The 21,279-nt window shown below is 29.2% G+C and overlaps 2 protein-coding genes across 2 annotated transcripts in view; both read right to left on the reverse strand.

The window, feature by feature from the left end:
• LOC145751485 (uncharacterized) overlaps positions 1 to 8,128 on the reverse strand; it is a 36,714-nt gene extending 28,586 nt beyond the window's left edge. The window contains exons 1-19 of the mRNA XM_082567656.1: positions 8,072 to 8,128; positions 7,395 to 7,635; positions 6,965 to 7,117; positions 6,485 to 6,629; positions 6,094 to 6,234; positions 5,864 to 5,990; positions 5,068 to 5,141; positions 4,859 to 4,954; positions 4,346 to 4,488; positions 4,023 to 4,117; positions 3,685 to 3,756; positions 3,154 to 3,196; positions 2,999 to 3,074; positions 2,409 to 2,513; positions 1,719 to 1,869; positions 775 to 991; positions 606 to 677; positions 378 to 492; positions 15 to 151 (exon numbers count right to left, since the gene is read on the reverse strand). Of these exons, the coding sequence (XP_082423782.1) occupies positions 15 to 151; positions 378 to 492; positions 606 to 677; positions 775 to 991; positions 1,719 to 1,869; positions 2,409 to 2,513; positions 2,999 to 3,074; positions 3,154 to 3,196; positions 3,685 to 3,756; positions 4,023 to 4,117; positions 4,346 to 4,488; positions 4,859 to 4,954; positions 5,068 to 5,141; positions 5,864 to 5,990; positions 6,094 to 6,234; positions 6,485 to 6,629; positions 6,965 to 7,117; positions 7,395 to 7,616 (2,184 nt within the window). The 5' untranslated portion in view covers positions 7,617 to 7,635; positions 8,072 to 8,128. The remainder of the gene's footprint in view (positions 1 to 14; positions 152 to 377; positions 493 to 605; positions 678 to 774; positions 992 to 1,718; positions 1,870 to 2,408; positions 2,514 to 2,998; positions 3,075 to 3,153; positions 3,197 to 3,684; positions 3,757 to 4,022; positions 4,118 to 4,345; positions 4,489 to 4,858; positions 4,955 to 5,067; positions 5,142 to 5,863; positions 5,991 to 6,093; positions 6,235 to 6,484; positions 6,630 to 6,964; positions 7,118 to 7,394; positions 7,636 to 8,071) is intronic.
• Positions 8,129 to 8,528: 400 nt separating this feature from the next.
• On the reverse strand, positions 8,529 to 20,568 carry LOC145749482 (uncharacterized). Its single transcript, XM_082565258.1, has 30 exons — positions 20,132 to 20,568; positions 19,801 to 19,917; positions 19,443 to 19,575; positions 19,012 to 19,161; positions 18,713 to 18,782; positions 18,366 to 18,461; positions 18,118 to 18,155; positions 17,448 to 17,531; positions 17,024 to 17,201; positions 16,625 to 16,902; positions 16,263 to 16,303; positions 15,569 to 15,654; positions 15,276 to 15,361; positions 14,608 to 14,733; positions 14,210 to 14,350; positions 13,699 to 13,771; positions 13,548 to 13,615; positions 13,209 to 13,429; positions 12,706 to 12,808; positions 12,247 to 12,427; positions 11,857 to 12,016; positions 11,588 to 11,778; positions 11,258 to 11,352; positions 11,045 to 11,114; positions 10,612 to 10,700; positions 10,277 to 10,372; positions 9,995 to 10,106; positions 9,645 to 9,781; positions 9,291 to 9,465; positions 8,529 to 9,145 (listed from the first exon to the last, which is right to left on the reverse strand). Exons 1-30 carry the CDS (start codon positions 20,164 to 20,166, stop codon positions 8,847 to 8,849), a joined length of 3,729 nt encoding a protein of 1,242 aa, XP_082421384.1. The 5' UTR covers positions 20,167 to 20,568; the 3' UTR covers positions 8,529 to 8,846.
• Between the last annotated feature and the right edge of the window lie 711 nt (positions 20,569 to 21,279).

Consider the following 21,279-nt stretch of genomic DNA (forward strand, 5'->3'; position numbering starts at 1 on the left):
CAAAATACAATTACTTTGGTTTCACATATGAGTAGTTTATTTTTGTTATCCTCGTTTAACTTGCTTTGTTGTTTAAATGTAAATAATCTAGAATCTGCTTTAGTCATTTTACTTTTTAACGAACTAAATTCTTCTTTTATTGTATCACGCTCTAAAAAATAAATAAAAAAAATTGATTTTAATTTTTCAATCTTTAAAAGTTTTAAAAAGTTTAGCCACATGACAGTAGGACCTTTAAATTTTTTAAAAGGAACAATTGCATGCTTTTAAAAAAAGGAGTACTGCCTTTATTACCCAGGGTAATTTTAAGTAAAATTAAAAAAATAAATTTTACTTTTAGCTTTACCTAAAAATAATAAATTAAAATATATGAATACCATTTTTTAATTCAAAAATAGTTTGATTAAGTTCCTGGTTGCTTGACTTTTGTTTTCCAATCTCTGTTGTTAAAGTGCTTAACTCATTCTGATGAATTTTCTCTTGATCTCTTAACTATAATAAAAACATTTTACATAAAAAAAAACATAAAAATTATTTGTTTTTAAATATCTTTAAAATTGCTTAGATCAAAAATGTAATTTTTTTAAGTAAATATGTAATAATACCTGTTTATTTAAAAGCTTGTTAGACAATTTTAAATCTTCCCCTTCGTTTTTTAACTGCTTGATCTCATCATGCTATAAAATTCAACATGAAAAAATAAATTAAAACTTAAAAAATTTATGCTTTCACTTTCAAAAAAATTTAAAGAAAAATTTTCAAATTTTTTTTTACCAACGATTTATTTTTCTCCTCCAGTGCTGCTGTGTCATAAACTCTTCTCAAAAGTTTTCTAGCTCGGAGTGCATGTTGCTCACGACGATGTCTCTCAAACAACATGGCACAATGCATTTGAAGAACTTGTGAACGAAGATGTAAAATTTCTGGGTTTGAAGAATTGTTGTCGCCAGATTGTTGCCACTCCAAGTCTTTGTTACTAGACATTGGAAACCTAAAAAAATATTGTTAAATTTTGTCTTCTTTAACTTAAAAAAATAATAAATAAATGCCTTCAACATACAGTAAAATTATTTACTTCAAACCAGCCTAAAGTTGCCTTAGACTGTATAAAATTTATAAGGCTTAATGTCAGATAATTAACCTATCAACTGGTTTAGGCTTAGCACGAGTCAATACAGTTTATAGTGCATTGGTCAAAGCTATTACATGTAGGCTGTGGAGATCAAACCTATTACCTGCTGTACTAAAGCCAAGTGTTAAAACTTATACCTGATGTTCAATGTGTTAAATAACAAAATTCAAATCTAATGATTAAAAATATAAATTATATATAAATATGTATATTTTTTTTATATATATATCTTTATCCTCGATGTGGGAAAGTCGAATGCGCGACTTAAACATAGAGTAACATAAGTTACTCCAACCCAGTCTCGAGTTGCCTGTGGCAGTTCGGAATATTATAGATTATAATTGCCCAGTAATTGTGCTGCTGATTAAGTGCTGGCTCAGCAGGAGTTCATACCGTTTATAGCGCCTTACTCAAGGACGTTAAAGCATGAGATCAATAGGGATTGAACCCACAACCTCATGGTGGTGTAGCAAGTGTTCTTACCACTACACCATGCTGCCAGTGAATATATTGACAGTTCAATAATTTTTTTTTTGACAAATAATTTATTAAAGAATTTGGTAATATTAAATAAATGTTTGCTTACTTATCATTAAACTTAGTGTAGGAATCAGCAATAAGTTGAATATGAAAGTCAAGAAGTTGGTTTGGAGATTTTTCCAAATATTTTTTAGTTTCTGATTTGAGATTTAACAATTTTAATGCTGAAGTAATTTGACTTTCCATCTTTTTCATTTCTATAGAAATAAAAACAAATTAGAATTTAAATAATAACATTAATTCAATATCGAAAATGTAAAATTAACTGTTATAGTATAAATGGCAGCGTGGTGTAGTGGTAAGAACACTTGCTACACCACACATGAGGTCGTGGGTTCAATCCCCACTGATCTCATGCTGTAGCGCCCTTGAGTAAGGCGCTATAAACGGTATGAACTTCTGCTAAGCCAGCACTTAATCAGCAGCATAATTACCGGGCAATTATAGTCTCTATAATATCCCAAACTGCCACAGACAACTCGAGACTGGGTCAGAGTAACTTATGTTACTCTATGTTTAAGTCGCGCATTCGACTTTTCCACATCGAGGATAAAGATATATACAAAAAAAAAAAAAAAAAAAAAAATACATAAATAATAATGTAGAACCACTAAAAGAATATTTTAAGCCATTTAAACTACATTTTCATTTTTGATTTATATACCCGATGATTAAACAAAACTTAACAAAATATATAAAAATTATTGTTAAAAATTAAACATCTTCTTTTTCTTACCAATGCTTTCATTCTGAACTTCATCAACTGGATTGAGATTCAACGATTGTTGATTTAGTTGCAAATCTTGTGTAAATAATTCTGAATTTTCATTAGGTTGATCACCTTTTGTTAAACAATAATAAAATACCTTTTGTGACTGTTATGATAATGTTTGTGCGGTGTAGTGTTTAGAAGAATTGGCTTCACAACAGAAGGTATGAGGCTTAATTCCCACTGCTTTTATGCTGTGTGACATTAACTTGTGCTGAGTCAAAACCAATCAGAAGGTTTGTTAATATAAAATATAATCAAAACTTCCAAAGATAACTTAAGACTGAGCTAGATAAAAAATTGACCCTATGTTTAAGCAGTAAAGTTGACCTTTCACATAAGGATAAATAAATATAAAATTTTTTTTATATTTTTAGCTTTTTACACAAAGTGTTATTTTAAGAAAAGGTAATTGTATAAGTATCACAACCCTTAATCATCTGTCATTTATATTAATGTTTGTAAATTAAACATAATTTCACATAAAACTGTACTTAGTTCACAGGATTGGGAATTTTTTTAAAGTAAATAATAAAAATGTCATATTTAGTACAAACCTTCTTTAAAATATTCAACTTCAACAAAATCCTTTTCTTCATCTTTATTTTTAAGTTCTTTGCTTAATTTTGAATCCTACATTTAATAACAACAAAAAAATATTGTTATTGGTAAAACAACTACAAAGTTAAGTAATAAATAAAACAACTATTACCATCTCGATTTTGTCATCATGCATTTCAATCTTCCCTGACAAACTGGAAAAATTTCAAAAAATATTGATGTACATGGAGTTATTGTTTAAGTTAGCTTAAAATTATCATGCATACGACCACCAAAATAAACAGGTAGCAATTAACATTTAATTTACTACAAATGCATTTACATTACTTTTAAAGCATTACATTAATTAATATGCAATCAGTTATTTTATTACTAAGTATACCAACACCAACTAAGTAAGCTATACCACATAAGACCTCAGTTCAATCCCCACTGCTTCCATGTTGTAGCACATGTTGTAGCACCTTAAAGCAAGGTGCTGCATATAACATAAACTCTTGCTTAGCCAAAAACCAATCAGCAGATCATTTATCAGGCAATTATAAATGCCACGGTAAACTTGGGGCTGAGTAAAAATAAATAATAATAAGCGTTTAAACTGTTAAGTTGGTCTTCCCATATCGGGAATAAAATATAAAATAAAAAATTGAATAAAAAAATGTGGTCCAAATTATAAGCACACCTGATAGAAGGAAAAAGAAGTGAGGAGAATTGTTTAAGAGGAGTTGATTGGTTTGATGAAGTTTGGTATGGTCTAAATTATCAAGAATTACTTTCTAATATACTTCCAAAAATATGTAATTTTTTGTCTATTTTTTAAAATTAAAAAAAATGATATGAACCACCATTAAAAAAACTATACACCACTTAGTAACAAAATGCTTACAAAGTACAACTGCTAATTCATGCAATGCAATTAACATGCTTTAAATTAACTAATTTATTTTAAATTGCCATGAATATTACTAATAAAAAAATTAATTTAGTTATATAGGAAATGATCCCATATTTAAGTTTTACCTGTTTGGTATAAACAACTCATTTAAATTCATGTTTAATGACGAAGGTCTTGTTGAGTCTAACGAAGGTTTCTCGGAATTTTCTTGACCTGTTGCCTATATTTAAATATTTTTTTATACTTACTAGTCGATAGCCTGTCCTACAGAGAGGATCATAACTGTCTCAATATGGTTGAAACTCACAAACCATATTTGCCTGCAATAATTTACCCGTGCACCACAAATGGCAGTTTTGTTTATTTTGTAGATTTTTAAATAAGACATACATTATAAATATATATTATTCACTAAGCTCTAATATACATTGATTATTTTTTTACTTACTTTTAAAATGAGATTGGAAAGATGTTGAGCTGATGGAGCTGGAGAAGACAACTCACTTGAGGGATGTGGAGGAGTGGATAGTCCGATCGTCATGGATGGGCTCCAAAATGCTTCACTTTGCTCCAGAGAAGTTGATTTTTTTGCTAAAATTAAAGTAACATATTTTTCAACGTTTATAAATTAAATGAAATAACATAGAATCAAGTTAATTTCTTTATTCTTTTCATAACAGCGAAGTGTAAACATTACCAATAAAGTGGGCATAGGAGTGAGTTTGTCAGCCCTATCATTGTCAGCCCTATTAGCTGCAGCAAGCTTTAAATATAGTTGCAACTAATATTTGCACGGGATAATTAACCTGTGCAAGCTGCAGTTTTTTGTTTTGAATGCCTGTAAATTTGCATACATATATTGTTCACTGAGCTTCATACTATAAAGCCCTATCAGTTCAATAGCAATGCAGTAACAAGTATGTAGTTTAAAACCATTTTATAACACTAAATATATACTGACCAGTTAGATGAGCTAATTTTTCTTCAAGTGATTTCACTCTAGCGACAGATAAATCTTCATCTTTCATTACTGAATCACCATGATTAGAGTGACAATCTGAATTCAAATTAAAATTAATAACTAAACAACATCTCAATTTTGAGTTTTTTCGAAAAATGTTTTGCAGTATAAAAACTTAAAATTGGTTAAAACAAAATTTTAAGTTCAACCTGAATGCTCTGTTGTATCCAAAGTTACTTTGCAAATATCAGCCACTATATCTTGACATTCCAATTTTCTCCATCTACAACAAGGCAATGGGATTATAAATTATTTTTTTTTGTATATATCTTTATCCGCGATGTGGGAAAGTTCAATGTGCGACTCAAACATAGAGTAACATCAGCTACTCCGACCCAGTCTCGAGTTGCCTGTGGCAGTTTGGAATATTATAGATTATAATTGCCAGATAATTATGCTGCTGATTAAGTGCTGGCTCAGCAGGAGTTCGTACCGCTTATAGCGCCTTACTCAAGGGCGCTACAGCATGAGATCAGTGGGGATTGAACCCACAACCTCATTTGTTTATTAAATACAAACAGTGTAGGAAAATTGTGAAATAATAATGGCAACATTAAACAGTAGCATAAGCCCTTTTCATGTGTTCTCACAGCAAGGGTGATATCAGCAAATGACATTTTTGTATATATTTATTGTTGATGTGCGGAGGCCAGTTTCATGCACTAAACATGGAGTAACAATAGTCACTTCTACCCAGGCTTGAGTTCACTGTAGCAAGCTTTAAATATTGTTTATTATAATTTCCCAATAATTCATCTGTCAATTGGTTTTTGGCTACAGCATGAAAGAAGCAAGGTTCACATTAAGGAAATCTAACCACTACCCTGTGCAGTCGTTAGATTATTAATTAGATAAATAGTTAAAAAAAGGTAATTTTAAAATCCAAAAACAGAAAAATTTTTTTTTATATTGCATAGAATTACAAACAAAACTCAAGAAAACTACTTTTCATATGATATTTCATTCTCAGATGAATCAGTTATAAGCCTAGGGTGCAATCTAACTTGTTCTATCATCGGCATAACACTGTTCTCAAATATTATTGATTTTTCTTTTTCAGCAGAACTTGAAACTGTAAATTTTAATAAAATGCAAAATCAAAACATAAAGTATTTTAAAATACTGCAAAAATACAATAACTGAGTATTATTTATTATAGTAAATAAATTAGTTACCTTTTCCTGAAGACTGGACTGTCAGGGCAAAATGTTGTTGCAAGTATTTAATAAAGAAGCAAGGATACATCCCATATAAACATAAAAACAAAGCATAAACTGCAGTGTGGAGGTGAATTAAGTTAGTTTCACTTGCACCAGCTAAAGGAACAAATTTAAAATTAAAAAATTGTAAATTGATATATTGTAAAGTAACATTAAGAAACAACTTGAATATGTATTTTAACATTGTTTAGTATGGCATCAGACTGTGAGCCAAAAGGTTTTGGGTTGAGCCTCACCAATGTCACACTTTTCGCCCATGAGTCAACGTTTACAGATAGCTTAAAAACACATCATAACTGCACACCCTTTCTCCAAAAAATATAGAACTATAAACATATTATCTAACCTGGTTTAATTGTATGCCATGACACCAAGCGAATGTAAATTCCACACAGCACATTTAAGCAGCTGGAGACTTTACTTGCAACTTTGGGCAACAAAGTAACTATCATATACAAGGCTGAAGTAACTGATGGAAGATCTGTATCCACCTAAAATCAGTAAATTGAAATTAGGTCTAAAAACCTAAGTTAAAGCATTTTAATCTATTCTTAAATTCATAGTTAATTATAATTCATATTTATAAATTCTTGATGAAGAAACGCCAAATTGTTGACCTAAACATAGTGTAACTAAAGTTACTCTAACTCCATCTTAAATTGCATTTGGCATATATTAAGATTTAATTAATTAAAACTGCTGATTTTAAATGGACCAATTGGTTTGGCCTGCCAGGAGTTAATTCTGGCTTTAGGGCCTTACTTAAAGCTACCTCATTACAGAATCAAGGGGAAAGGGTTTAAACACTAACACAGTTTACACTTACTTGTAAACATTTAATGACTGTCTGGAAACTTCTACTTGATAAAATTTGATGCGTCCAGGTTGGTTCACTTCTTATAATATGGGCTAATAATGTGAGACTTTTTAGTCTTGTTGCAACCTTTTGCATGTGGTCGTCTATCTTATTCAACAGCGTCTAAAATAATAAGATTATTAAAGTACGAAACATTGAATTTCAAATTTTTAAAATCAAAGTACCTAAAATGCAGTATAAAGCCATACACATAACATACACAAAAATTTGGGCTTAAATATATTTAAACTATAGTGTGATCTAGTGGTTTAAACACTTGACTTTACTACATGAGGTCCTGGGTCCAATACCCACTTTTGTTATTATAACTCAAGACTTGGTTTAAAAACAACTGTTACCCTATCAATATAAAAAACAATACACAAAAAATTTAACAAACCTTATATTGTTGTTGCCTAACATTGCACAGTAACTGTCTTGCAAATTTGTTTCCAGTTTGAATGTAAAAATCGACAAGACCTTGCAACAACCAGGGCTCTGTAACCGATCCCATGTGATCTTTAACGAGTGCAACTGTTTCCTCCAAGACATTGAGATCTGAAGATCCAAGGAGTTGAAAGATCTCGGCAAGATCGAGATGTCCACTTGAACTTCCACTCATACTTAGTTCTTTTTAAAACCTGGTATAAATCAGTTGTTAAGATTGAGACCAGAACTTGAAAGTAAAAACTTAAAAATCAGAAATAGTATACTTAAAGCGCGACTTAAACATAGAGTAACATAAGTTACTCCGACCTAGTCTCGAGTTGCCTGTGGCAGTTTGGAATATTATGGAGACTATAATTGCCCGGTAATTATGCTGCTGATTATGTGCTGGCTCAGCAGGAGTTCATACTGTTTACAGCGCCTTACTCAAGGGCGCTACAGCATGATTTCAGTGGGGATTGAACCCACGACCTCATGTGTGGTGTAGCAAGAGTTCTTACCACTACACCACGCTGCCGGTATTTTGGTTAATATTTCCATGTTGTCAAATTGTATTATTATAATTTTAGCAATTTATTGATATTTTGGTTTTAACAATATTTACCCATAACTATATATACACTTACTTACCCAGACAAGCCAAATATTCTGTTTTTTTAATATCTGAATGAATGATTAAAGTCGCCCTCTCACAAACCAGATTAGGGGAATCACCTACAACAGCCACGATGCGTACAGTTTGCATTGTGCGCAATGCCAGCAATGCGAACGACTGTCAGTGACACTATGAAACAATTTAAAAATGATCTGTATTAAATTGTTGAGTAACACGTAGAGCCGTTTATTTATCTTAATTTTTTGTTTGTGTATTGTGATTCCAATAACATAAAACATATGTTTTTTTGGATTACGTTAAGGTAACAGATAGAGTTTTTTTTTCTGCAAAAAGGACAAGATAGTGAATATTGTACACGTGTTTTTTTGAATATTTAACCTAAAATTTAAATTTCCATGCAATTTAAAATCTTTCTTGTGTTTTTACGTTAAAATAACTAATTAAGTTAACCTAAAAACACCAAAATTTAGGGATGAAAATTGTTTATTCTCTGAATGTAATATTAGTAATGGCCACAAAATAACAAACAACACAACTATAGTAAAACAAAAGCCCTTAGGAAAAAGGCCAAATAAAACAAGGACAAAACAAATTAAAATTGCCCTACACACAATATATAACAAAGCAGCATTTTTTAATCAAGTAGATACGTCAAAATATTATACAAACCCCTGTTTTTTAAAAGCCCTTTCTATCCCTTTAATTAACATTAAACAGTTTATAATGACATTTACAATCCGAAATATTTTGCAATTAATGCAAAATTGTCTAAATTAATTTTTACTCAAATTAAGACTCCATTTTTTCTTCTTCAACAAGATTCTCAGATTTAGTTTCAGAATTTGTTTCTTCGTTTGCGTCTTTTTTCTCTTGGCCAACATTGATCGCATCTTTTTTAACGTCGCTCACTTCGGTATCATCTTGTTTAGCTTCGTTGCCTGTTATATTTGTTTCAGTTACGATAGGTTCACTTAGATCGGTTTCTTTTAAATCTGTAATATTGAAGGCAGATAGAGCGTTGGGAGAACTAATTTTTTTGTCCTTGTTTGGGTCTTGTAAAGTCAAGTCAGCCATGTTTTGTTGAGTATCTGGAAAAGTAAAAATTTTACAAATATCAAAAAAACTCAAAATTATTTCCAAATTTTAAAAACAAAATTTTTTAACTATTTAAGCAAAAAAAAAACTTTTTTTAACAATTTTTTAAGAAAAAAAATTAAAAAAAAATTTTTGAACCTTCTTCATCGGTTAGTGATCTTTTTGGACTCTCCACAACACTGTCACTACTGTTGTGCTCCAGCCTTCTTTTTCTTCCTCCTTCTTCCTCTGTCGACATGGGAGTAGAAGAAGAGGATTGCTGACCATAAGAAGAATATTTTGAGAGAAGAGTTAATCTTTCCATTCCAAGAATCTAAAAAAAAAAATTTTTAAGTTTGAAAAAATTAAAGTTAAAAATAGAAATCTTGTAAAAAAAATTCATTTAAAAAAAAAAATTATTCAATTTGTAAAATATTTTTGTAATTGTTTTATTTAGTTTCATTATATAATTTCTGCAATAATTGCTAAAAAAAAATTCATTTTGGTTCTTACATCGTGAATTTGTCGAAATGCGATTTTAAGCAAACAGTTTTGGGCAAAACTTGTGATATCTTCAAGTTGTTGTTCGGTGCAACAATCTAGGACATCAACTTTTTCTTTTTCACAAGGATCCTGAACCCCACGACGATCTAAAAACCAATTTGCAATCAAAATTACCAAAATTAAAAACAATTTATTTCCACAAAATAATTAAATTCAAATTTTCTCTCTAAGATGATTAGGTTAAGAGTTTAAACCCTCAAGACAATGGCATTAAATAATATCATCTTAAATAAGGGTAAAAAAGACCCCAAAAATTATCCTCTTTGCATATTATTGTTCTAAGGTTAAATGGAACCCACCTGGTAGCAAGATACCTCCAGCAACTACCTCAAAGAATCGTCTAAATGCATCTCCTGGTCCCATATGCTCGGTTGAACTTGACAGAGAAATGTAAACCAAGTTCTCTAGAGCCTGATTGATGGAATAAAAAAAATTAATTTGTAAAAAAAATTGATACATTTTTTAGTTAAAATTCCAACTGCAAAAAGACAAGTTTTATTTGCATAGATTTGGCTCCAAATTATTTAAACCTTTTTTTATATGTTTTTTATCTACTACTGAAACAATTTAGAATTTTTTACCCAATCTGTTAGTGGTTGCCAGACTTCTTCTCTTACTTTCAAATCCCTCAAAATCCTGATAATCACAACACAGGAATCCTGTTGGCTGGCCTTGGACTACAAAAAAGTTAATAAACAAAAATTTAAAAATTTAAATTTTTTTTAAATAAATGTTGAGCTCAAGAAAAATGTGCCGTCGAAAAAACGGGACATTCCCAGAGGTCAACTTTTTTTCATCTAACTTTTTTAACAAAAACAAACTAAGTTAGTGGGCATAGCTGATACCATGTGCAACATAATACAAAACCCTTTAACAACAATTTGTATTGGACATGGTATTAGGTTTGCTTAATGACCTGGAACCATTTGGCGTAGCGCAGACGGGCGAGTGCCCCTAGCAACAATGCTTTTGGGATCATGTCTTCCGGCTCTTCTTCCCCTGCATCTGTATCCCAAAAAGAAGACGACTAATTTTTTATCCAGACTTTTATAAAATTGTTTAATAGGTAAGTTTATGATAAAATTAAAAATTGGCCCCCAAAAGTTGCCCACTAGATTTCAATAAACCCAGTAAAATTAGTTTAAAAAATATATATATACCTGTTTTAACACAGTTACTTACTTACTTCACTTAAATTGAACACTAATTAAAACTATTTTATAATAATTAATTGTAAGCATCTATATACATAATTAAACAGTAAACATCAAAAACGCATTACTAAAATTAAATTTGAGTTGTAATGAGACGTTTTATAATAAGTGTTGTGAATAAAAATATAATCTTACCTGATTCTTCTTCCTTCTTGACAACAAGGTTTGACAATCTGATTGCAGTGGTTGCCATTATCACCGAAAGCTAAAAAAAAATTGAAAAATCCATTTTTTACCATTTTTTTTTACCTAAACTGAATATGAAATTGCAAGTTAAACAAACTGTAAGTAAAATTACAAAATATGTTTTTAAAAAGTAAGTAATTTGTATTACCCGATTAAACTTACTTTAATTGGGATTTTACAATCGGATGTAATAGTAAATCCTCCCTCATTTTCTGTGAGTTCATAATTGAATTCACTGTCAGACTCCTTAAGTTTGGCTTTAAAAAATATAAAATTTAAACACATTTGAACAAAAATATAAAAAATCTGTTTGAAAATCCGAATTTAAAGCAGTAATAATTTTTATTTATCAATAAAAATTTATTAAAAAAAATTAAAAAAAACTTAAAATTAGAAAATGAAAAAAATTGATATTTTTACTGTCATTTTTTGAAATTACTTTCGCATAACCTCAAAAAGCAGCAAATTTTAACAAAAAAAAACATTTTCTACCTGGTAAATGTTTAAGAATTCTTGCTAGCAAAGATTTTGTTGGAATACAACCACACAACAACACGAGAGTGACGAGGTCGTCTCCGTGAATCAGAAGACCCTTTGCCAACCTTCCAACTCTATTTACAGCACTCAGGACACGTGGTCGATCATCTGGAACACGTTTTGTCTTCTTCTTTGGCCGTTTCAATCTTGAATAAATACCAGATAAAAATTTTAGTTTGTATGTCACCCAAAAATAATACCATTTTTAGTTATATAAAATTTACATTTGAATCTTGGCCTTCTTTTCAGCTTTCTCTTTTTCAGCATCAACTTCTTCTTCATCCTTATTGCCTTCTTCACCTTCCTTTTCTTCTTTCTCTTTATCTTCTTCCTTTTCAGCTGATTTTTCAGTTTTTTCTTCATTCTCCTCTGCATTATCTTCTTCTGTAAAATTAACATAAATTAAAATTAAGAAAAACTTAATTTTTAATATCTAAGTTGTTTTTATGTAACAAACTTTAATAAAACTAAAAGATTTTAACCATTTAACAGACAATAAAACCAGGTAAGTAAGTACTTTTCTAATAATACCCAAAACGAGACAAATTTTATTCAAACACAAAACAAATCAATCAAAAATAAAAAAAATAAAAAATTTTTGTAAATTTTTTTACCTTCATCAGCTGACAATGGATGATCTTCGTCAACAAATTGATCAGAAAGAGCTTTTAAAGCTTTTTCTGCCACAGTTACCATTCTGTGAACAGCTTTTAGTTCATCCTCATGAGGATAAATAGCTGCATGTTTACTTGTTACATGTCTGTCATCTAGAGTAGCTGATGTTCGCGTTTTTGACTAAAAAATAAAATTTATTATTAAAATTTTAGTTTTAAAAAAGTTAAGTTTTTTATATAAATTTTTGGATCACTTGCACTTTACGGTCCTTAAATGACCTCTCATACTTTACTGCCTTTACTAATTCTCTCCTGTACCTTATGATTCTATTGTTTCAAGGACCATAAAGTACAAGTGATCCAAATTTTATTTGTCAAAAATAAATTAAAATTGTTTAAAAGTTTATACCCTATGATTTATAATAATATAAAAATAAAAACCAATAAATATATTTTTACCGGCACACTGGTCCACTCTCCAGGTCTTCCTTCCATCCCTCCCATTGTAGCTTCTTGTTGGTTCATAATCATTCGATTTATGAAAATATCTTCTGGGTTGGCACTACAAAACAGAAATTATTAATATTTAAAAAAAAAACCTAACATAAACTATGTCCAGTTATCTATTATAATACTATAAATGAATGGCAGTATGGTGTAGTAGTTAGAACACTTGGATATTCTAAGGTAAAAGGTTTTTTTCAATGCTTTTATGTTGTAACACCCTTTAGTAAGAAGCTTTTAATAATAAAAGTCCCTGCCTAGCCCAAAACCAATTCAGCTTCATTAATGTCGGCTTTATTATTTTTATCCTAACATGCTCAGTCCATAAAATTGGTCTTTTCACACCAAGAAAAAAAAGATTTAACAAAAAAACTAACTCTTTAAAACATTCACTTCTTTTTTTATTTAAAAAAAAAAGATTTTCTTTAAATCTTTAAAAAAAAATAAAAAAAACTTACAACTCCGGACTTTGATGAATTTCCTCCAACCACTGCTCCTCCTGATCCCTCCTTCTCCAGTAATCATTCTGAGGACCATTCCACCTCCCTCTTCCAGGAGGACCCCGGCGTTGACCTCCTCTCCAGGGTCCGTCCCAATCCCTTTTGTTTCCCCCCCACGGCTGGTTGTTGTTGGGTCTTCGATTATACATATAAGGGGGTGGTATATTAGGGAAATCACCCTGATAATTTTAAAAATGATGTAAATAGGTCCAAACAGTTTAAAATTAATTAAAAAAAATTAAAATATACTTGTAAAAGTAAATAAATATTTTTTTAATTTTTAATTTTTTTACTAACCGTTGGTTGAACATTTAGACTCATTAAAGACGGGATATTTCCCCTTGCCCTGTTTCTTCTTTGCTGGCCTAAAAAAAAAAAAAAACTTTGAAATATCAAAATAAAAATGTTAAAAAAAATTTAAAAAAATAAAACTTTAAAATTTTCTTACTTCTGTAATCATTTCTTCCATCAGAATCATCTTTAACAACCCCGATCTCATTATCCGAACTCTCGTCAACATTCTACAACAATAACATGTTTAATTTTTATCGCTTAACAACCTAACCTGAGTTGCCAGTTGAAAAATGATAAAGTTATCTTTTGTTTATATTTTTGTTAGTTTTAAGCAAAATAGAAATTGTTGTTATTTATAAAAAAATATTTTTAACAGTTTATCAAAACCATTTTTTTTAAACCATTTTTAGTCCAGTTTATTACTTTTATCTTTTTAACCAAATTAAAAAACCATATGTTTAACTAGTACACCATGTCTACAACCATATTATACCTAGTTGACCACAACCATTTTTTATAATGAAGACATTTTAATAATTATTTTTAACCAATGAAATATGGTAATAAATATATTTAACCCGTTTACAACAACCATTTTTTAAACCAGATCCACTTTAATAATCAATTTAACCAGTTAAATATGGTAATAAATAAATAGTTTGTACCGTTTTAGCTGGTAGTTCTTCTCTGGTTAGCTCCCCTCTTTTAACAAGAAATTCAGCAAAGTTCCATGCAGCGTCAGTTTGTGATTCCTTCTTACTTGCAGCCTCCCCAACTCCAATAAACTTATATCCGTTAATTCTTAGCTAAAAAATAAAAATAAATATTTAAAAATTAAATTTTTTTGAAGACAAATTAAAATGTAAAAATTTTTAATTTATTTTTAGTGCAAAATTAAAATGCTGTGCTTGAATTACTATTTGATTTTTAAAATTTCATAACTTTAAACAGCATCAAAAAAAACTTGGGAACCTAAAAAATCCTTTCACTTATTTATTAATTTTAGCAGTAACAGATTAAAACAGATCATTTCAACGGTTTAAATTTTATAAAGTTAAGTTACCTCGCAACGGAAAGTTTGTTCGGGTCTCTCACCAACTGAGTGAATATCATAAACTGGTCGCTTTCTTCTCACACCAAACCAGGCATACAAGTAAGACTTTATCTCTGTTGCCTGTATAGGTTTGTCCTGTGAATATCGATATATTTTAAGGGTTAGAACAGTATATTTCAAGTTAACTTTGTAATATATTACAAATAGTATTCAATTCTGAGCTGCATTTTAATTGATATAATGGCCGCTTTGTAACTAACATATGCCAGTGTAATTTACTTGCACACAACAAACAGTAGTTTTGCATGTTTGAATTTTTTAAATGGGACATATATTTCTATATCTATTGCCCACTAAGCTTTATAACATGTAAATTTTTACTTACTTAAAATAATACGCAATTTTGTAAGTCAGGGTTTATGTCGATTAAAAAAATGCATTTGTGCTGTGTGAATAAATTACCCTATGCAAATATTAGTTATATTACGACAAATAAATAGAAGCCTGGAGTATAAGCAATCAACTAATGAGAAAAGTAGTTGCTTAATGATATGTTGTTTGTTAAAAATAACACTCTAATATACATCAAAAATTATGTAGCACAAAATAATTATTTGGTTTAGAAAAGTTAACGAAACTACTCTTTATGGTTAAAATCATATAAGAGTTTAACTTACCAAATCTCCCTCCTTAATTTTGCTATTTTTTCCTTGATATTTCTTGGAATCAACCGGTGACCATAATTCCCTATCTCCCTTGTCGCCTTCATACAAAATACATTGCAACAAGTTTAATTTAAAAATAATCAGAAATGTTAAAATAAAAAATTAACGATTAACAAAATGTATGCCTAATTGTAACACCCTAATGATAACATATAAGGCTTTTAAAATAGCATATTGTTCGTAATTTAAAAATTTTGAAAAGTAAAAGTCTACTATACAAGTAACAGGTAAACAGTTGTATTTACCTCTTGAGGGTCTTGGTAGTTGCTGATTTCCCCGATTTTCAAAATCGCTTCCTCGATTGCCCTGAGAACTTCCATCACGAGAATATCTGTCAATTTAACAACAAATTAAAAAAAAAAAACATTTGATTTTATTAGTTAAAGTCCTATATTGGTAATATTTTTTTATTCAAAAATTGATAAAGTTGGTGTCACTGAACACAAAAATGGTTTTAGCTTTAAATAATTTTGTCTACTTTTTTTAGTTATACAACTTAAAAAAAAATTTAATTTAATTAAAAAAAAGAGAAGGGAAGCCCTGTTAGGGATAACATAGAAAGTACCAGCTTGTATACATTTACTAAAAATATGGTAACCTGGTTTTTTATGTTTACTGTTTCCAGTATTTAAAAAAATGAAATTGTAAGTACCACAGACATTTTTAAAGGTTCTAAAGCCATTTTGTGATTCAGTGTTAACCATACAAACATGCTATATACATTATCTACAGATATGCAAAACTCTCTAACATAGCACTTTTAGTAACTTTTTCTGTTTTTTTTCCAAGTGTATAAAGTTTTTAAAAATGTAGTACAACACTGTCTAAACGACTTGTTGAAGATCTTTATAACAAAACAGCACATGTTTTTTTTCACCAGCCATTCAGTTTTGAGCCTAAAAAAATCTTTCGAAAAAAAATAAAGGTTATGAAACTTACCGTCCTTGATTTCCCATCATTTTATTTCCTCCATCATATCCCTACATAACATTAATATTTTAGGAATAAACAAAAAAAATTTAATTTGTGTTTTTAAAGGTCAACAGATTTGATTTAAAACTTTTGATTCAATTTGTGTTACTTTGTTACAGGTTTAGATTTATATTTAATCCTTATATATGTTAAACTTTTATATTTTTTTACCTTACTTTTAAAATTTTGTGCTTCTAGATTTTAAGACTAAAAAAAAACTTAAAAGTATACAATATTCAACATTTTAAAAATTGTTCAACATGTATGTTGTGCAACAAACATTTGTTGTGCAACGACAGATATTGTAACATAGAAAGCTTTAATCTTACCTGCTGTTGCCATTCTTTATTTCCCCTATTTCTCTCATCATAACCCTGGTTCATTTGCCTTCCACCCATTTGCCATTGCTCGGGAAACGGGGGTATATGGGGCTCACCCTGGGACCTGTTCTTTGCCCCCTCCCAGTCACCCCAGCCTCCATCCCTGTTTCCCCCACCCTGCTGATTCCACTGACCACCCCTGTTTTCGCCACTATAGTTGTTACCAGTCTGGTAGTTTTGCTGGTTCCATTTGTTGCCACCAGATTGGTTGCCATCTTGGTAATTGCCTGGAATCAAACCCAGTATGTTAAATTATAAATTTTTAAATTAAATAAACCAAAAAAAAGAAAAAAAAATTATAAAAATACATAAGTCAGTTTTATTGCCAGGTAAAACAACAAAAATTACCTCTTTGGTTGTTGCCACCCCCTTGCTGAAAATTTTGTTGATAGTTTTGTTGTTGTCGTTGTTGTTGTTGATACATTTGTGGTTGTCCCTGTATGCTTCCTTGTTGTTGTTGATTGGGTTGTTGAGCCCCCCATGTGTAATCACCCCCAGCATTGGTGGGGTAACCATTTTGTTGTTGCTAATAAAATTAAGAAGAATTAGGTAAACAACAAAATTGAAAAAAAATTAAAATTATTTTAAAATATAAAACTAAAAAAATAGGATTAATTTTAACAAAAAACAAATTAAATACAGTAAAACAAAAGTGTAAATGTTTCAAAATAATTTAAAAATTCATGTTTACCAAATTTTCATTATTTCAAAGTAAATCAAAAAATGGTATTTATTAAAGTTATTTTTTCAATATTTATTTTCACAAGCAAACCTGTTGAGAGTTATTGGAGGCTTGGGTCCAATCTCTTCCTTGATTTTGTTGATTTCCCCAACTGCCTGTCTGCCCACTATTTCTCTATAAAATATTAATAAGAAAAATTTAATTATCCGTAATGCGAGAAACTATGTCTAAGGTAAGGTAGTTCACATAACCAAAGCGTAGTTGAGTTGTATGGCTGTTGGCCTGGAAAAAATTGGTTAAAAATAAAATATTTTAAAAATATTAGATAACTAGTCGATGCCCCACCCTGCATTCAAGATTTTAATGTTGTAATATGGTTACAACTCTCAAACAAGTTTCGTCGTTGATAATTTACGAACACACCACAAATGGCAGTTTTATTTATTTTAAAGGCCTATAAATTGGATGACATTTATATATATATATATATATCATCCACTAAGCCCCATTATATATTGATGTACAGCTAGCAATAGTGAAGTTTAAATTAAACATTAAAATCCCTGTCTTATTAATGTTAAATGATTTAAAGCAAGTTTTCTAATTAATAATGAATGATCATTAGTGATTAATTACAAACAACAGTCAAATTTGTTTCACATTTAAATACTACAGAAGGAAGTTGAAATGATTGGCATATTTATGGTTACCATTTAAAACATATGTAAATAATAGGTAAGATCTATTGTGTAAAGTTTACCATTCTTGAGTCTTGATTATTTCCAGCAGAGTTCCAACCTAAATTAATTTAAATTTATTAATTTTTACATAAGCCAGCCTAATATAGAGCAACCAGAATAACCAAAAATATAATTAAAAATTTAAATTCAAACACTCCCATCTAAAAATAGTTTCATAATCTAAACAATGATATTAGCTAAAAACCTATACAGTAACTTTCTTTTCTTTATTAAGAATTTAAATATAAGTATAATAAATGGTATATACTTGTAGTGTTAGAAGCTTGTTGTTGGTTTGATTGCTGGTCGTTCTTGTTCATCGATTTATCTCCAGAATTTTGTTTGTTATACATGTTTTGAGAGGCTAAAAATTAAAAATACATTAAAATTTGAGATTAAAGTTAGGTTCCCTAAACAAAACTTAGCAGAATCAGTAAAAATGCTTAATATTGCAATAACAGAAAAAAGATTTTGTATAAAATTAAACACAATTATTTACAAACAGTATATACAGTTTAAAAAAAACAAAAAACGACAGCAATATAATAATAGCATCGAGTAATAATTTTACACAAAACCAAATTGCAATTAAAAATGAGAATTAAGAAGAATTACCGTTTGAATTCATTTGCTGTTGGTATGAAGCCATATAAGCAGCTTGCTGTTGCTGGTAATGCATGTATTGCTAAAAAACATGAAAGTTAATTAAGTTAAAATCTTATAATCTAATTTAGTGGAGTATAAACAAATATAAAGCGCTGCTCCTTTAATAGGTGTACAATATATTTAAAGGTCTCTTCAAAGACAATTAATTATAAACCCTATACTTTATATATTGATTTTTTTTTTTTTTTTTTTTTTAAGGGTCTATTTTAACTTAATAATTTAAATCAATATTATATTTAAATACCAACCTGGGCCATTTGTGCTTGATAAGCAGCCATTTGTTGCTGTCTTTGTTGTTGTTGTTGTTGCGTGTTTGTCGATGTATTTAGACTCGACTGTTGTTGACTCGTAGTGGTTTGGGTATTTGAAGTCATCGATGCATGATTGTACCACAAACTCTACAAAAAGGATAAAATTTCAAATTAAAAAAAATAAAATCAAAAATTGAGCATTCTATTTTTTTATATGATGATTCAACTAAAATCATTCAAACAAAGAATGTCGACATAGTGCAGTGGTTTAGAGACCACCACATAAGGTCCAATGTTTGATTCCAACTGCTTACATGTTTCAGTGGCAATAAGTGACATGCTTTTATAGCATAGCACTCAAACTTGTCTACCCAAATATAGTGAAAAAATTTTTTTACGACAACTAAATATTTCAAAGTTATAAAAACCTGAAAATTTTGCAGATTGGGTTGAGAATTCGAGTTAGTTGTTGTTGAGTTTCCACTATATCCATAATTATAACCCTGAGTAGGGTAAGCTGTACTGGTAGATTTTTGGCCTGTGCCAGCAGAAGTATTGTATCTAATTTTAACATAAAAAAAATTTCAAGAAAGATTTTAAACAAAACGACGTTTTAATAAAAAAAGAAATTAATAAGCCTAAATTTTGTGTCTTTTGATATCTTGCTGTACATAGATTTAATATCATGCAAATCTTTTTGTTATTTTAATTATGTATACCCTTTTGCATCAAAATTTATTATATATAAATATGTTTATTCGTCTTTTTTACACGTATTAAACTTACGCATTAGTAGCAGAAGCAGTAGAAGAGCCTGTAGTTGAACTTACATTATTACCAAAACCTTGATAATGCGAATTCATTTGCTGTTGGTTGCCATAACCTTGTTGTTGTGGGTATTGCCTGTACAATAATATTTTTTAATATAAATAAAATTTATAAGGATAGCTGTACTAGAAAGTACTTAACAAACTTAGAAAAAAAATATAGATATTTTGTACAGCCAAGTTTTAACTTTTTTTTTTCTTTTAAGTTTGAAAAAAAATTGACCCAAATTCTTGTGTAATTCCAATTCTATGTTTAAACAAAATAAATTTATGAATACAAAACAACATACCCGTATTGTTGCTGTTGTTGTCCGTAGTAAGCCATAGTTTATCAATTTAAATTTTTGATTCTATAGCCTAATAGAAAGATTTTAGCATTTATAAGCAATTTAAACAAGATACACAATTTTACTTGGTCCTAGAAAAAAGAAATGAGATACATTTTGTAAATCACAAAATATTAGCACATTTTAGCATACCAATTCTTGGTTACTACCAATATAAATACAATGATTAGGCAATACAAAATAGCTGGAAAAAAAGAAAAGTGCATAAAATACAAGCATATTGATTAGGTACACCGGAATACTTAACAATGAATTCAAATCTGCTCAAAGAAAATTTAGTGGTCTAGTTGTAAAAAAATGTTATATATTCAATAGGTAATTTCAAATTTTGACATGGCAAAATTTGTTTGAATTTTTTAGTTTAAAATAATATAATTTGTTAATCAAAAACCATTCCTTTACTAGCCAAGTCTAATTTTGCTTCTTTAATTTGTCGTTTTAATTCATCCCCAGCTTCTGTGCAATTGTTAAAATGAGCAACTCGATATAAAATAATGATTATCGAATATATTGCAAATCCAAAAAGTAAGACAAAGGGTAACGGCAAAACAAAATTGTAAATTTCTGTTGGAATATTTTCTACCCATTTAAACACAACTGTTGCCCACACTGCTAGTATTGTCCCAACACCAAATAACCATTCCATTAGCTTTGTCATAATGTACAAAATTAAGAAAATTATTTTAAGTAGTTTTTAAAATCACTTTTAATTTAATAAAGGTTTTTACATAAGCGTCTGTATTTATAAAAAAGTAACCAAAATATTACTTTTTAAGCAATTTTAAAGTCATAAAAATAAATATATATACTTATATAGCCTATAAAAATTTCAATTAAACATTTTTATAGCATTGATATCTAGATTCGCAGATATCTCTTATAAATCTAAAAATAAATAAGGACAGTTTATAGCCTAGTTAAATACAATTAACCTAAAATATATTAAGTTATTTAAATTGTATATATAGGATATTATTAATAATTATTTTAATAGCAATTTAGTTAGTTTTCTTTAAAATTTATTTTATTAATTCTCCCTGTTTAGTTGTTTTGCTATTTAAAAGTCTTCGAATTTAATCGATTTTACTGAA

This window comes from Corella eumyota, chromosome 4, assembly GCF_963082875.1.
Source record: "Corella eumyota chromosome 4, kaCorEumy4.1, whole genome shotgun sequence".
NCBI lineage: Eukaryota > Metazoa > Chordata > Ascidiacea > Phlebobranchia > Corellidae > Corella > Corella eumyota.

Excerpts from the sequence above, each read along its gene's own strand:
- LOC145749482 (XM_082565258.1), bottom strand. The coding sequence starts at position 20,166 with ATGGCTTACTACGGACAACAACAGCAACAATACGG. Across the intron at positions 13,772-14,209 it reads AAGAACTACCAGCTAAAACG|AATGTTGACGAGAGTTCGGA; the intron begins GTACAAACTATT and ends TTATTGTTGTAG. Across the intron at positions 11,779-11,856 it reads AAGAAGGCCAAGATTCAAAT|ATTGAAACGGCCAAAGAAGA; the intron begins GTAAATTTTATA and ends TATTTATTCAAG.